Source organism: Pipistrellus hanaki, assembly GCF_964339955.1.
Source record: "Pipistrellus hanaki genome assembly, chromosome: 12".
In the NCBI taxonomy this organism is placed as follows: domain Eukaryota; kingdom Metazoa; phylum Chordata; class Mammalia; order Chiroptera; family Vespertilionidae; genus Pipistrellus; species Pipistrellus hanaki.
In genome coordinates, this window is record NC_140514.1 from 16,656,608 (window position 1) to 16,673,833 (window position 17,226).

Below are 17,226 nucleotides of genomic sequence, written 5' to 3' on the forward strand. Positions count from 1 at the left end.
ACTTCTTTGTAAAAACCCACCTTGTAATATAGATTATTTTTTTTTTTTAAATCATACCACAGAAAATGTACTACACCTAAGTTATTTCAGTCAACAGTTTATCTTTAACCCCTTTTATTGCTTCTTGCCTAACAATGTTCAGGATCTTCCAGCTGAAACCAAAGTGTGTTCTTAGGATCCTTTATAGAAGTAACCTTCTTCGGAGAACACACACTCTTTCCAACAATACTAAAAAACCCAATGGTCTAGATTGCACAGCTCTTTAGTTTAAGAAAATGTAAGCTATATGTCTTTAATTTCAGAAGAATTGATGCTATTATACAATAAACTTTTTATTCTTTCATTCATAAAAACAGTCCACAGCATTCATAAAACAGGATGGTCAAAGAAACCAAGAGAGACACTTTTCAGGTGGATTCTTTATGTGTAAGAACAGATGAGTTGGAACCAATTTAATACAGATGGAAACAAATACAATCCATAGAAAAACAGGAGTTGACAGGAGGAGGAGATAATATCAACCAAGATAAACGTAAGAGTTTTCAGGCATGCAATTCAATATATGAATTTTCACTTAGAAACCAAAGTAGGTGCTTTAATAGGTGTCCTTAAAGGCTACAAAAATATTGCAAAAATGTTAACCTTACATATATCACCAAAAAAAAATATATAATAAATTCTGAGCTACACCCAGGCTAATCACAACAAGTTCTCCCTATCCAAGACAGACACAGGAAAATAACTTTTTACAAGCTTAGCTTAAAGGTACAATACCTTAGAGCTCTCACTTGGGTGTTTCCTGCTCATGCTCTTTTCAATATAAACAAATGTGATTTATGTAATGGAATACATACTTGAAGAATTCCTTAAAAAAAGAATCACAAGTTTCATTTTATATATACAACAAATTTTTAATTATGTACTGAAAATAAATTACAGGAAATAACTTTAAAATGCAACAGAGAACAAAGTCACAATAAACATTCCCATTGGATTCCCTTGGGGGGTGAGATTGCAGTGCTCAAGGAAGATAAATATCACAAATATATCAAAAACTTCAAATAGTTTATGCATTCACACACTGACGTGAGCCACAAACGTTCCTTCACAGGGACTGTACTTATTAGCCTACCACAGAACCAGATTTTGCCATAAACTACAAAACTTTTAATACAAAATTGTTATTTATATATTTATAATTCATATACATGCCCTATCTGTGAGTTTAGAAAATAAAAGCTACACACTGTACAGACACTCTTAACTCATAGCTGTAGGCAACATTTTTGGATGGAATTTCTCCAATGAAATTAATGGCATATTTTATGTACATGAAGGCTAAACTGCATGATGACAGTTCAGATTCCCAGATATGCATCTCCTTCTAGGTCAGGTTTATAAATTGCAAAAGGCAAGACAAATGTACACCTCAGAATCACTTTCTTAGCTACAAGAGTTGTCGTGTAATGTCTGTGGTTTCTGTTACATGCATTTATGTAATACTGGCGTTGAAGGCAGTAAAGCAATATATACTTTTAATGTAGTGGCTCAATGAAGGCTTCATTGTCATTCCAATCTGATTCTTTATACAGTGATTCATAGCTTCTCTAAAAATTAAGATTCAATGGGAGGGACGCTGTGTTAGAAAGACTCTAAATAGATTTTCTTAAAATATTTCCCTGAAATATCCTTTTACATAAAACAAATTTCACTAACATTAGCTTAGGTAAAAAGGAAAAGAAAGATTTAAAAACATGGCACAAATGTGCGTGATAAACTGACGCTCCTCAGTCAATTTCCACGCCTTAGGAGCCATGAACAGAATGCTTAAAACCAGCCAACCATTTCACACTCTGTGGCAGCCGTCTGTGAAGCCAGTTGTACTAAACTACTTCTACAGTTGATTGTAAACTTTGGTTTATTTGTGTTTGAGTTCTCATTGTACAGCAAGCATGAACGAGAGGGAGAGTGGAGTCCATGAGGAGATGAACTGTCAGTCATTCTTTAACCGGGCATGATGCGACACCTGGTCAGTCAGGCCTGCTTTGATAGAGTTTGTTACAGACTGCCTTATGTTTTCCTCCATCAAATTATCACCCAGGGGCTTCAATACCTGTGGTATGAGAAATGTGCAAAACAAATAAAATATGAGGTAAAAAAAGAGTTACACATAAAAATAGATATAAAAATTCAATTCAAAGCAATGAAGAAAATAACCAGGAATGTGGAAAATAAAAAGATGCTTCTCAAAAAAAAAAAAAAAAAAGTTATGATGCTATAAATAATGCAGTTAGACATTTTTTAATGCAACAAAACCACTTTCCTCTTATTCAAACCATTTACAATTCCTATGAGATAGATGTGCAATTCCATACCCTATTTGCAGCATCAAATCTGGTATGTACACAGCATTTATGCAGACCGGCCCAGACGGTCCTGCTTATTGTCCTACATGTATAAGTGTGAACACTTCAGATAGAGAAAAAAGTTTAAAATACTGTCTAATCTTTCTTCTTGTTATTGTTGGATGGCAGTCTCTGTCGCTGTGCTGATGAGAGAGCACGATGAACCATTCGGCGTCTAGTAACTTCAAACAGTTTGGAAAACACCTAAAACATGGAGTGATTTGTTAGGAGAATCACTGAGAGTGCCTGCAAGTTAGAGTTTAAGACTACAGGAATTTGAGACTTTGTAGGTTTCTCACCTTCCTGGGACTCCTCTGAAGCAACAGAAAAGAGAAATGCAGAAAAAATTTAGATAAGTTTTGTTGACACAGCACAGACCCTCTCTGACTAGTGATCCCCTTACCTCAACGACACTGAAAATAATGTCACCCACTTGAGATTCTTCCATTTAATTCAGTGGTTCTCAACCTTCCTAATGCCGCGACCCTTTGATACAGCTCCTCATGTGGTGGTGACGCCCAGCCATAACATTATTTTCGTTGCTACTCCAGAACTGTAATTTTGCTACTGTTATGAATTGTAATGTAAATATCTGTGTTTTCCGATGGTCTTGGCTCTACACAGATATTTATATTACGATTCATATCAGTAGCAAAATTACAGTTATGAAGTAGCAACAAAAAATAATTTTATGGCTGGGGGTCACCACCACATGAGGAGCTGTATGAAAGGGTCGCGGGATTAGGAAGGTTGAGAACCACTGATTTAATTGTTTTGTAATAATGGCAACTCTAAAATCTTAAGAATCAATGATGTATAGGAGATGACTGGTTTTTAAAAGAAGACATTGTACAATTATTGTAATTTTTGTTGCAGACATTAGTAATAGTCCAAAATTTTAAAGTGGATAATACTTTTTTAAAAAGTGAAGTTGTAATAGCTTTTAATCCAAAGGAATGTGAAGAACCAGACTTTTAAAACAAAAATTTAAACTTAATAAATATCCAAACATAAGCTTCCAAATCGGACCTGAATAAAAAATGAGCATTTCTCTAAAGAATAGATTTAAAATCTAAATTAATATAGTGGGTCACTTTATAAAATAACATTACAAGAAAAGTCACCACCCAATCAACTTTCTTTAAAAAAAAAAAAAAAAAAGGTTTACTTCTTCAGTCTTTGCATTTAAAGCCAAAACCAACATGACCTGCATATTCTACACCTTCAATTAAGCCCATTACTTCATCGGCTCAAAAATGGTATCTGAAAATGCCTATTTTACTGTTCATCAATAATAACTGTAGTTTTCATTCTGGTCCTCGACACGATGCTCAAGTATTTCATGATGACCACTTCACTGACAACATCCTTAAATAGAATTTTCTGCACATGGGAAACTCTAGCACACAGTTGGCCAATATACAACATGGCTTTCCTTAGTAGATACATGTCAGGCCCGACTTTTATTTCTGGGTGAAGTAAGCATTATGATTAATGGTTGGTTCTCTGTAGCACTTTGCTTTGTTCATCAGTATTTCCTTGGTACAGAGGTCAAAGGGTTTTTTTGGTGCAAGAAACCACTATTGGATTGTTCCTTGTAGTATATCCGCAAATCATCACTATCTTCATGAACGGCAACAAAGACCTGGACGCCACCTAATGTTCTCCCTGGAATATAAGCATGCACTGCTTCTTGCCAATATTAGTAAGAAGCTTCTTTGGCTTTCCTAAAGGTACTGAACTTCCAAACTTCTTCTCCTTACCTTCATAACTTTCACCGATTATATTTCCTCTTCTCAAAGAAATCCTTAAAGACTTGCCCTGCCCATTGTTTGACAGAGTCAGGCCTATGATTAAGAATCTGTCCATAGGACATTACAGATTTAAGCCAACCAAGGCACTCTGAAATTACGACTTTAAAGAAAAAAAAAAACACTCTCCCGTTCACACTTTATATTCAGATTATACATCCAAACAAAACAAAAAAATCCTCTTGACATTTCGCATATAAAAGAAAAGGTGTGCAAATATTGTGTGGGGAGAAGGGGTGGGAGTCACTGAAAACCAAAACACAGATACCAACCTGTTCCCACAGTGTTTCAGCAAGCTGGTCAATCACTGTTCCAATTTCTCTGAACTCCCCAGAGTATTTAACATATGCCCAAGTACAAAGAGATGTCAGGGCCAAACCCATGCCCAGGTTACACAAGACGGCTATAGAGTTTAGACCGATGAAGCCAGTCAGTCCTGAGATTATATACATAGCAAACATGACTGCAAACAGTGTGGCAGGGGTACGAGCAGCATAGAAGATATTTTTGCCATCGTTGTGCTTTATGAAATTTGCATAGGTTTCTTCAATTTCAGCTTCAAGCTGGTCCTGATAGCGACGGCAGAATTCATCTCCACCCATTTTTTTAATTGAACAAAACTGTTTAATCGCCACTTCTTTGAGATCCAGGTGTTTTCGTTCCAGATCTGAAGGTGCAATGTAAGGCTTGTCTCCACCACATACCTGTACAGACACGATTACAGTACGAAGGTTACATGCTAGAAATGATTCACACTTGCAAGTTCCCTACTCTTAGCGTTCAGTCTCAAAAAGTCAAACCACCTGCATGGTTCAATTTTAAACTTCATAACAGCTCACACATAACCATAACCTATTTATTTACAGCCTATATGTTTAACTGACTCAGGCTAAAGAAATTTTCCAAATATAACTAATACAAGTAAAGACAAAAATAATTACACCAAAATTTGAACCTGACTTCACCTGACCCACTAATACACCATAAGAATACAAAAGATTACTGGCAAAGGAGTGGGTAAAAGATAATAAATTAAAAAAGTACATTAATGTGCAAGCTTAGCATAGAAATTGCTAGTGGCCTTAAGCTAGTGTTAATTACATCAGAAGCTATTAACTAACAGCACTATGAATCATGTGTCGGGAAATATTCCAGTACGGTTTATGTAATAACTTACTACCCATCTCCTGCACTCTCTGTGAATTATTTTGTTAGTTAATTTCCAGCAGAATTAGATAACAGAGAATTGGGAAATGATGTAACATAACAATGCATAAGAAGTAGAATTTACTTCAATTATTTTACATAATAAAAATCTCACTCTAGCATCAAATTTAAAATTTAGTTACAAACCTGTTCCATATTTCTGCAATAAATCTCTCTTGCTCCTGCTACTGCAGCAAGATTATTAGCTTCAGCTGTTGCCTAAAACAATAAAATATGTGCCAATTTTATGCAAAAGAAAAAGATGACTCTATAAATTCTGATCAATTCACTAAGTTATATACAATAAAGAAGTCTGAAAATGAACCAAAGAAAATATTACCAACTTCCAGTTTTCCTTTTCAATGGAACACCAGTTTAAAGGATATAATAAAACTCTACCTAGCTTCTAATAGAAACTATCTGCCTAATTTTATTTTTCTTACGTTTATTAAAATGGGTTTATAAAAAAATACTACATATGCTCAGAAAATCATAGGCAATAAAAAAACACAAACCTAAAATGCATCAAGTCTTCAGATGTAAAGAACCAAGTATTACCCAATATGATTCTCTCTCTAATAATCAATATTACACAAGGGATATTTTTAAATGCACAAAATTGCTCATTGGGTGAGTTTTATAAGAAAATACTACTTAGTCCACCATAAAATGGAGAAATTTCCTGAGGTAGCATTAGAAGTAGCTCTCAATCATTAACACAAAAAGAAAATAAGCCGATTTCAAACAACATTCACTGTCAAAGATGCAGAGGCAAGAAGCATGGTCCGGAGGCCCATTTTAAGCTAGCTTCTGCAACAGGAAGTTTCCTATACTTTCTGAGCAGCTAAAGGGAAGGTTCTGAGGATTCTTATTTCTAGTGGCCTGTGTGCAAGGTCTGCAATCTGTAGTTACAAAAACTTCAGGACCCATGACAAGTACTGCTTTAAATATCTGATATGCATATGCATGCAAAGAAGTACCACCCCATTTCCAGCATTTATCTCTAAAGTAAGACTTTTTTCTCTTCCACAAATAAATACATGTATAACACACACTTACCTGAAGCATAGACTTTGGATGTGGAAGTTCCTCTCCTTGATAAATTTTGATGTAAGCCTAAAAATATAGAAGACTTGTTATATTGATAGGTTATGCAATTTAGCTCTACAATCCAAAAGAAAGACAAATCATTAAATATAAAAACAATCCACACTATTAAAAGGGAAAACCTAGACTTTAAAAATCATCCAGTCTCATTCCAACAAAATTAACCCTATACTCAACATTATTAAATATATTTTTTAATCGACTTCAGAGAGGAAGGGAGAGGATTAGAAACATCAATGATGGTAGACAATTACTGATCGGCTGCCTCCTGCACAACCCCTCTTGGGGATGTGCCCTTGGCCAGAATCGAACCTAGGACCCTGCAGTCCAGACCAATGCTCCACTGTCTAGGGCTCAATATTATTAAATGTCTATGTTGCTAAATAACATCCTAGAGAAATGTTTCTAAATATAATTCCAACGTGCATAAAAGTTATTTCTCATATTTCAAAGTTATATATAAAATGCCATCCACTTTATGAAAAGAAACCCATAATTCTTCCATAGTACCAATGCTTCAACTAAATATGTTAGAAAACATTATAATTCAGTACTTTACTTTGACCAGTTTAAATTATCTCTCAGTTTAAGAAAAAAATTATGTAACTGTGGTATAAGAGTAAAAAGACAAGATGAGAATTTTTAGTAAACCGATATAGGAATCTTTCAACTTTCTATTGACTAAATTAAGTCATAACTAAACAAAGACAGTATGTATAAAATGACCAAAAATACACTCTTAGTTAACTGTGTTTTCCTTTCCACTTATCCATAACTATTATGAATAAATACAACCCTCTACAAGGTCTTGTTTTGTCTATCAAGCTATAAAATTTGAAAAGAACAAAGGGGGGAAAACCTACAAATAATTTTAGCTACAAATAACTTGCACTCAGAAACCAGTTCTGATACTTTCAGCTGCTCTTACCAAGCCCTCAGAACTCTGAGAGAAGGCCTATGTAAGCACTCAAGATGGAGAATTATGCTCCCAACCTCTATTGTCATTTACAAATGAGAGAGTGGTATTACAATACAGTGAATGGTTCTTCTCTCCATATCAGAGCTGGAGAACAAGGAGGATAGTTCGTAAACAAAATCACTGTCCAGAAGACACAAGGTATCTACTAGAATGTTAAATATCCTTAAACGTTGATATATCAAGTTCAAGGCAGACAAATTATAAATATTATATTTTTGCTTTAAAATAGGAAACAAAGTCATTTAATGTGAGAGTTTTCCTACCTTAAAATATTCTACAAGATCTCTACAAGTGACTTTAGATCCACTGATCTCTTTTTCTACCAAATTTTCAGGGGCAAGCAGCAATGGAACCAGATTTCGAAGCTCTCGTTTAAAGTCTTCATCAATATCTATTGGACATGAAATTAGTCAGCATATTAGTTCAAAAAAGCTAAGAACTACTCATTGTTAAGAACTCATAAAATTCTATTTCGTGAAATAAGAGTTCACAGTATCTATTACTTAAGTAGATTCATTTAAAATTCATCCAAACATGCCATCTCCTAGAAAAAATACAGCACCCCTGGCATTGCCCCTCACACCCCAAGAATTCTTTCAGTCAAATAATAGCGTGGACTACACAAACAAATCCCACATTAAGTATTAACTAAACTATCCCTTTCAGAAGGCAAATAATTCAAAAATTTGTATTAAATTTTAAGATTTTTCCCAGTCATACTGTAAAAGCTTCTTCAATCTTCAAGCCTTTTACCATCATTCTCAAAATAATCCAAAAACAAACATAATAAAGTTATACTTTCCCCCCTGAAAAGGAGAAACTAAAATCTGGTTGTATCAATACAGTACATTTTAGCAGAAAGCAACCAGATGAAATACTGAAATGTTCTCAGAACTTTTAGGACATCAGTGCTGAGCAACAGAGCACATAAAACGTTAATCAGTATGATAGCTGTTTGCAAAACACCAATGGAAAGCTAGAAAAACCACACAGAGCATTATAATCACATCATTAACAATGCATCAAATGTCCTCCAGTATAAAACACAAAATTTAAGGATCATGTATTTTTTTTTAAACTTTCAGCCCCTAAAAAATAAGTTCTGATTTTAGCAAGAATGGGAATTCCCACCTTTCAATCTCCCATCAAAACTAGGATTAGTTGCAACTTTAAGACCAGGATGTGGTAAAAGGAAGCAACCAAGATTTGAGAAACAATTGTGAATGTGCTTCCTTACATTCTGTAGCTCTTCATGCTGATTTTGCTTTACCTGAGGGCAGAAGGAGACAGAATGAAGGTGCAAACAGGAGCAAAAAACTTTTTAAAGAAAACACACACATTCTCACATGCATGCACACTTAACTCAGATGCTATTCCAGATAGGTGTTTGACAACATAAAATTTTACTAAAGATCCATTTCTGACCACTTTGGTAAGACCCCACTTTGTCTTAAACCAGAAAAGATGTTTTTCCCCCCTGCTAGCTGCCAAGGACACGGGGGGGGGGGGGGGGGGGGGGGGGGGAATTAACAATTAACCATAATATCTAACACCAGAATAATAAGTCATGGTTGAGATATATAAACCATGTAAGAAATTAAGAATCTTCCTTTAAAGTACTTAACAATGGCAAAGAGAAAAAAAAGTATTAATCTGCCTACAAATAAAAGGGTCAAATAATAGCTAAAGTGAATCACCCAGTGCAATCCAAAGAACATTAGAAATGTGTTAGGATTTCAGCTCTCAGTCCCAATGATATTTACGATTAATGCTAGTTATCAATGTTTGGGGAAGAGAGATTGCTCTGTCTTTTCGGGAAGAATACCTTAACTTTAGATTTTTAATAACTATTTATCCCAATATAATGTCTCAAAAATTATTCTAAAAAACATACCCAAATACCCCAGTCATAATCAACAAAACCTGGAAATTACCTAAATCACTATCAAAAGTAGAACTGAAAAATCATTGTTTATTCATACAATGGAATACTGCATAGCAACAAGAATTAACTAAGCGCCGAAACCGGTTTGGCTCAGTGGACAGAGCCTCGGCCTGTGGGCCGAAAGGTCCCAGGTTCAATTCCGGTCAGGGCATGTACCTTGGTTGCGGGCACATCCCCAGTAGGGGGTGTGCAGGAAGCAGCTGATCGATGATTCTCTCCCATTGATGTTTCTAACTCTCTATTCCTCTCCCTCTCTGTGAAAAATCAATAAAATATATTTTAAAAAATAAATAAATAAAAGAATTAACTAAGGGACTTGAAACAGTATGGATTAATCTCAGAAACATAATAATAGACAAAAGAAGTTATTCACAAACAAATACATACTGTATATGATTCCCTTCATAAAAAAGTATAAAAACAAAGCCAATTAGAGGTCAGTAAACTGGTAGAGGGTTTGGGGCCAGAGGAAGGGTGGTTCAGTGGATGGAGGTGGGTGATTCAGGATGCCAGGAACATGGTGGCTATGTTTAATTTGTACAAATTCATCAAGCTGCAGACTGATGGTTTTAAGCACTTTTCTATGTCACTTCAGTAACACACTAAAAATCCTTCTTGGCTTTTAAGTGCATAATTCTGAGTTTAGGCAATATGCCTAATGTGCTGTGTGTTAATTTCTTCTGAACAAACCAGAGAAAATTCTAGATGACTAAAATGATCTCCAACAGTAGGGTCTAAAGATAAAAATGCCTTTCAAATAATCTAAGATTGAAGAGCTGGTTTTAATCTCATTTTAGAAATAAGACAACTATATCGTACCCAAAGTTTATGAATGCAGTTGAGAAACTAAATGTGTCATCACATAAGCAAAGAAAATTGTATTAATCAAGACAGAACCCTCTTTTGTGTAGGTGAGTGGATGGGTAGTATCTGACAAAAGGGTTTCCCAAATAATGCCACGGAGGGTATCTTTGGGAATAAAGGATCATGTTGGCGAGGTTATTTCCCAGGAATGCCTTGGTGTAGCACCCTCCATGGGCCAGGAGACTGGATATTCAGGTTGTAGTCCAGTTATCAATAATTAGTTGAAGTGATCAAAAGCAAGTCACTTTTCTGGGTTCTAGTTTTACAATATATATATATCTTTTAAAAAGAAGACTGAACTAGATATTTAAGATCCCTTTCTAGCTCCATATGCTGTCGTTCTATGAGATAAGTATTCCTTGGAGAGATGGCCTCACATCCGCATCGTCTGTGCTCGATGCATGCACATTACATTATCCAATCTGTCCTAAACGTTCAGAAGATAGGCTGGGCCAGAGAGGAACATGGGTGCAATCTAAGTAGATAAGTCATTGTCCTCTTTTCACCGATTATGTATGGAGTCCTCTGAGCTAATTGGGGATACTCAATTTATTCTTTATCCCAAGGATACCTAGAGACTGGTAGTCTAAGCAGCAAAGAAGCCCACTCCTTCACCTGGCTTGGCATTTACACTCTCCTAAGAAGTGGGGCTTACCTGCAATCTCTTTTCAAGGAATTGTTTCCCACCTTCCAAACCATATGAGTGTTCATAAGGGTAACTCCAATCTCGAATCAAAAACATTAATGTCTATACACAGTGGGGAAAAAGAAATCATTTATTTTATAAAATCTTGCAAAAAAGCCACTACTTTAACAACTGAAGCCAAATAAGGCCCTAAATAATCCTTATAAAAATTTGTAGTATTAAATGGTTAATGCTGCTCATAGTTATATCAAGGGCCTACCTAAACTAACACTCCCAGATCACATACCACCAAGCAGTTACCTCCATTTGAGAACTTCCCTATGTTTAAAGAGCTACCACAAGCAATAATGCAGGTTTTAAGTTAACTCCCCACCCAAAATGTTGACAACCAAAAATGTCTCCAGACACTGGCAAATATCCCCTTGGTGGTAAAAACACCCCAACTCAGAAAAAAAGGAAACGGGCCCAATAGAGTGTATTTCATCCATGTACACAAAATGAAGCTATAACCAGCCCAAATATTTCATAAAAGTAGTCACTTGAGCAAGACAAGACTGAGGCAGAATTGTTTTTAATTAATCTCTATCATAAAGGGCTCCACAGAAGCAAGCAAAACAAATACTTCTAAAATAACTCCACCCAGATTAATTTCTAACAATATTCTGTACCTATCATTTAAAAAACATGGGCATAAAAGAGCAGAAGGGGGGAGAAATATAAATAATTACCTATGAAATCAAAATAAAGAACAGGATTAACCTCAACTTACAATACACCACCACCAAAGAAACCTATGCTATTTTGTAGTAGTTTATCATGTTAAAAGAAATTTAAGTGACTATCTATTAAGTATTAGAATTCGTAATATCTAATTTAGAATCTATAGTCATCTGTTCTATTTCCTACTAGTATTTGATTAGCCTACTATTGATAAGTTGGTGATGACATTACCATAAATTAATATCAATTCTGCTGAATCTAATGCTAAAAATAAGTTTGTTGTAATGACCTCATGTTTTCAGTTACAAATGAGATGACTTGATAGCTGTCCATAGGTAACTTTAAAAAAAAAAAAAGATAAAATATTTATTTTACCTGAAATGGTTTCTGGTAGATTTCTTCCATTGCAAGCCTGCCATACTCTGTAAATAACTATTAAATCAAGTTATTTAAAATAATGCCTCCAAAGAAATTGAAAGAAGACATCTGTAAACTGTTTTACATCAGACCACTAGATGTCAGATATCATCTGAAAGCCAAGCATTTAATTTTTTAACATACTGGGTGGTATATATTAAAATTTAATTAATAAAAAGTTTAATGAATAAGAAGTCGTACATCAGTTTAAAATCATGCAGTATTCAATCTTCTTACAATGTTATAGGCTTTTAGGAGTAAAGCCACAATAAACTAGGAATTAAATTTTCAATACTTGGACATACATGAAGTCTTACGTACTTGCAAGTGCTGAAGATCATCTTCTTGAATATTCTGAGACAAATTATATACCTGTTAAAACAAAATTGTTTTTACTGGTGTTTTATTTTGAATACCCAGCTGTGTATAGCTTTACTTGTGGAAATAAAGGCTATTTTTACTTCAGTACACTCACTATATTAACCTGTGGCATATGAAAAGGGTATTTTCATTTTTCCTAATAGGATAAAACATTCAGAGGAAAACAGTGGGAGTAAACTATAAAAACCATGAATCCATGCACACGGGGCCTAAAAAAGTAGCACACTTTTAAAAAGGTATATTAAGTAGTAAGTTTCTATTTTCCTTCTCAAGGTTACTTTAAAATGTTATAAACAGGGTTTTTTTAAGTAAATATTGTTTCCAAAATTATTGTTCTCAAGTCAATGAATGTGAGGGGCATAGTTCTACAAAGATAAATTCTTCCCTGATACCAGTACAATCATAGTATATAGCTGATAGTTATTCGATGGGTGTCTCAACTACCTTAGATTCTAATATTGCTCTCTTTTTACACAAGTAAACTCATCAGACTAAATAACATGAAAATTTCAACAGTTTGTGCTAAAAAAAAAAAAAAAATAGCAGTAGGTGGCACTCTTGCCCTTTCTGAAATTCTCAAGAAGCTTTCCATAGACCAGAGCTGATAATGAAAGGTCTAAGTACTCTCAGGGAAGGAAAATTGGAGAAAAGATTCACTAGGTCCAGTCCTTCTGGCTCAGGTCTTTATGAGGTGACCTGGGCCACCACAGGAGAAAAATGGATGTCCACAGATGTCACTCTGCTAAGAAATAACGTTGTCTAAGAAAACAGGGTTGCTCCAAAGATAGAACAATTTGTTCTAACAGCAAATGAGTGATAATCTAGCTGAATCACTTGGAAGTCAAGAATACAAACAGCCAATATAGGTCAGCAAAATTAAAATAATATTCTCAGCTGACTAACTCCAAACAGAGTACTTAAAAGTAACTAATGACTGAAGTGATTAAACTCTTAGATTTAAACTTAAAACCAAGAAAATAAATAAATAAATAAATAAATAAATAAATAAAAGATAAATAAACAAACAAACTTAAAACCAAAAGCATGACCAATCTATTTTTACCACATGGGCCTTAACTTTTAGATAAGAGGTCCAGATCCTTTCACTGTCTGAGCCAAGTTGCAAATAGCAATGAGAGGATTTGTTCATTTAGATGGTTAGTACTTAACATACTGTGTTGTACTTAATAGAGGCTCAATAATTATTTGATGAAAGAACAGATAAAAAGAGATCAATTTGTCATTGATCTATCAGCCAGACAGCTTATATAAAGAAGGTGAGAAATCTAGCCCCAAAGATCAGGAGGAAAGCAATAATAAAAAAATAACTTTAATCTTCTTGGTTATTAATAGTTTACAAAGCACTTTCTTATTGCATTATCTCATTTAGATCTCATATCTGATTGCACATAACTACCACATGTGAGATAAGCAAAATGGGTAAAATACTCATTGCATAGATAAAAGAGTGGATGAGTGACCGTAAATGATTGTCCAAAACCAGGCCTTCTACTACCATAAAACTGAATAAACAAGAGAAAATCATGGTACGAGTTTTAGGACAGAGAACTCCACTCCACATTATATTTTAAGGCAAGCCACAATGCTAACTGAAGGACTATACTGTGATAATATAAACACAAAAATGTGGCTTCTGCTTTCCTAAAGGGATTAGCAGTTCTGCCACCTTGCACGATCAGAGAAAAAGAGGTTGAACAAAATGGACAAAAGAGACTGAGGATCCCCAAGTTGACAGTGACAGATATCCCAAGCCCTATAATAAATAGAAGCCAGGCTGAAAAGTACTCCTCTTTTATCTCATGATACACAACACTTCTTTCCACTCTGACAGCTAGATACTTCAAATTGAGGAAGTATGGAAATAGGAACTTCCAGACTGGTCATATGTTCCAGATATTACTGGAAAGCATAACAAAAATTCCAAGACTGTGACAGCATCACCTATAACCTACCACTGAGAAGAAACATCTCTTATGTTAGGAGTACATATCTGCCAGCCATATGACTGAATCCAACTAAGGATAACATGCAATAACTTTTTCTTTAAAAAAAAAAAAAAAAAAGGCATCAGATACTATGAAGAAAAACCATAGGAATTGGCTATTGATTTATTACTTTCTTGGCAAGCACTCAAAGTATGAAATTTTATACTGTGAGCCAGAACAGCAAGCATGAAATGTAAATAGCTCTAACTTTAACCCTTTTTTCTCCGATCAAAAGGCATTTTGAGGAAGAGGAAAAGTATTAAGTTGATCTGAACCAATCATACCACAGCAGCTTGTGTCTCACCTGGACTGAGCTAGTCATAGTGCTCAGAGCAAACACTGTTGCACAGTCTTTGATTGTTGACTGGCTATCGAAGGCACCCTGAGTATCCATTAGCAGCACAGCCACCTAGAAATTTAAAGTTTAAAAAATTAAATAAAATATTCACCAATAGTGAATTTAAAAATCTATATATATAAAAGCCTAAGCGACCGTTCCTACCTAATAAATGGAACAACTGGCCAATCAGTCACTATGACAGGCGCTACCAGAGGAAGACGCTCAGTGCAGGAGCTGCCCCCGGGTGATCAGTGCACTCCCACAAGGAGCGTGCTGCTCAGCCAGAAGCTGGGCTCATGGCTGGCGAGTGCAGCTGCGGCAGCAGGAGCCTCTCCTAACTCTGCAGCAGTGCTACCAAGTGGTGGCAGCAGGCAGTGGGCCGGGATGAGGGTGAGCAGTGTGATGCTGGCCTCAGTTCAGGCTCTTCCCTCTCTTCCCTAGCTGCCTGCCACTTGACGCTCTGCTACATCTCCCAAGGAGTCCCAGACTGCAAGAGGGCACAGGCCAAGCAGAGGGATCCCCTTTAATACCAGAAAATAACTCAAGAAAGAATATGGGAGAAAAAACACAGTAAGTAAGTATAAATAATATTTACTTTTGTTCCATCAGGTCTGTCAATCACAAACACTTCATTCCAGACTTGTATGCCTGTTGTTTCTCTTTCACAACCACCTCGCCATGTAAAGCCAGTCAATGGTTCATTGTTTCCACCAATCCAACTTTGAGAATCCTGTAAAACATAAATGTAAAATAAAACAAAAAATTAAGAACTAAAAAGAAATATAAAATCACCCACTCTTTACAGATGAGGAAGGCAAATCCAGTGAGATAAAATACACTGGAATATTACACAAACAGTTACAAAAGCAGTCCCAAATCTCATCTGAGGTGGTCCATCAGATGTGGACTTTCTCACACCTAAACCCTCTCAAATCTGCTTACATTTTCTCTCTCTATACTTCTAGATAAGTGGAGTCACACCACTTTCCCCCATTTTGAAAAGCTTTCTTATCCTACAGGGGTCTTCAAACTGCGGCCCGCAGAGGAGTCTGATCCTGCCCGCCAGGTTTTTTGGGCAGTGAGCGCAGCCGAGGTGTTACAGTAGGAATTAGTAGTTCATATAGTCCGGCCCTCCAGCTCTCTGAGGGACCGTGATCTGGCCCCCACTTTAAAAAGTTTGAGGACCCCTGCGTATATAATAAAAGCCTAATATGCTAAGTGTCCAACTGTTCAACCATTCAACCAGTCACTATGACATGCACTGACCACCAGGGGGCAGATGCTCCAACTGGTAGATTAGCTTGTTGCTGGGGCCCGGACAATCAAGACTGGGCGAGACAGGCCAGATACGCCCTGGAGCCCTCTCTCGGTCCTTCCCCTGCCCTAATCATGCACCAGTGGGTTCCCATGGCATGGCCTGCACCCTCTCACAATGTCAGAGAACTGGTTTCAGTCTGATCCCCACAGGCCAGGCTGAGGGAGTCACCAGTACACGAATTTGTGCACCGGACCACTAGTGTTTAATAATCACAAAAAAATAGCTACCATCTATTTTGACATTTCTTATACAGATAAGCAAAAACTAAGTTCTAGACAGAATGACTGTCAAAAACAGTATATCTCTTAGAATAACTTACACTAAAATGTTTTCGCACTACCTTAATGTTCTCTTTAAAAAAAAAATATTGACTTTAAAAATAACCACAAGACTTGTTTGGAATCTGATTCAAACAATCCAACTGTAAAAGTCTCTAAAGAACCTAGAGTGGATATTATATTAGATGCTATTAAATCAGAACAAAGTTGATTCTTTGCTATGATAATACTATTATGGTTATGTTATTAATAAACACATTAACAGAGTCCTTTTCTGTTAAACATGCATGTATTTATGGTGAAAGGCTGTATCTGCCATTTGCTTAAAAATGTTACAGAAAAAAAACAGAAAAAATAAAAGAATTGCCTAGCCGGCATGGCATGGCTCAGTTGTTGAGCATTGACCTATAAACCAGAAAGTCATGGTTCAATTCCTGGTAAGGGCACATTTAAAAAACAAGTGTAACAAACAAAACAGTGCAAACATAAGATATATTAATCCAACTATATCAATAATCGTTTTAGATATGCATGATCTAAAATAAAGCAATTAAAAAACAGAAACTTGCCGAAACCAGTCTGGCTCAGTGGGTAGAGCGTCGGCCTGCGGATTCTGGTGGGGGGGGGGGGGGGCATTGGTTGCGGGCACATCCCCAGTAGGGGGTGTGCAAGAGGCAGCTGATCAATGTTTCTCTCTCATCGATGTTTCTAACTCTCTATCCCTCTCTCTTCCTCTCTGTAGAAAATCAACAAAATATATTTTAAAAAAATAATAAAAATAAAAAACAGAAACTGTCACTGTG

The 17,226-nt window shown here is 35.9% G+C and overlaps 1 protein-coding gene across 3 annotated transcripts in view; it reads right to left on the reverse strand.

Annotated features, from left to right (window-relative positions):
- Positions 1–316: 316 nt before the first annotated feature.
- The window catches only part of ATL2 (atlastin GTPase 2), a 41,465-nt gene continuing 24,555 nt past the window's right edge, over positions 317–17,226 (reverse strand). The window contains exons 3-14 of one of the 3 annotated variants that reach the window (XM_084901447.1): positions 15,423–15,557; positions 14,792–14,896; positions 12,422–12,472; positions 12,059–12,115; positions 10,973–11,065; positions 8,640–8,778; positions 7,772–7,899; positions 6,482–6,538; positions 5,570–5,641; positions 4,489–4,920; positions 2,705–2,719; positions 317–2,609 (exon numbers count right to left, since the gene is read on the reverse strand). In XM_084901447.1, the coding sequence (XP_084757573.1) occupies positions 2,502–2,609; positions 2,705–2,719; positions 4,489–4,920; positions 5,570–5,641; positions 6,482–6,538; positions 7,772–7,899; positions 8,640–8,778; positions 10,973–11,065; positions 12,059–12,115; positions 12,422–12,472; positions 14,792–14,896; positions 15,423–15,557 (1,392 nt within the window). In that variant the 3' untranslated portion in view covers positions 317–2,501. The remainder of the gene's footprint in view (positions 2,610–2,704; positions 2,720–4,488; positions 4,921–5,569; positions 5,642–6,481; positions 6,539–7,771; positions 7,900–8,639; positions 8,779–10,972; positions 11,066–12,058; positions 12,116–12,421; positions 12,473–14,791; positions 14,897–15,422; positions 15,558–17,226) is intronic. The other 2 variants (XM_084901448.1, XM_084901449.1) reach the window with 2 other exon arrangements.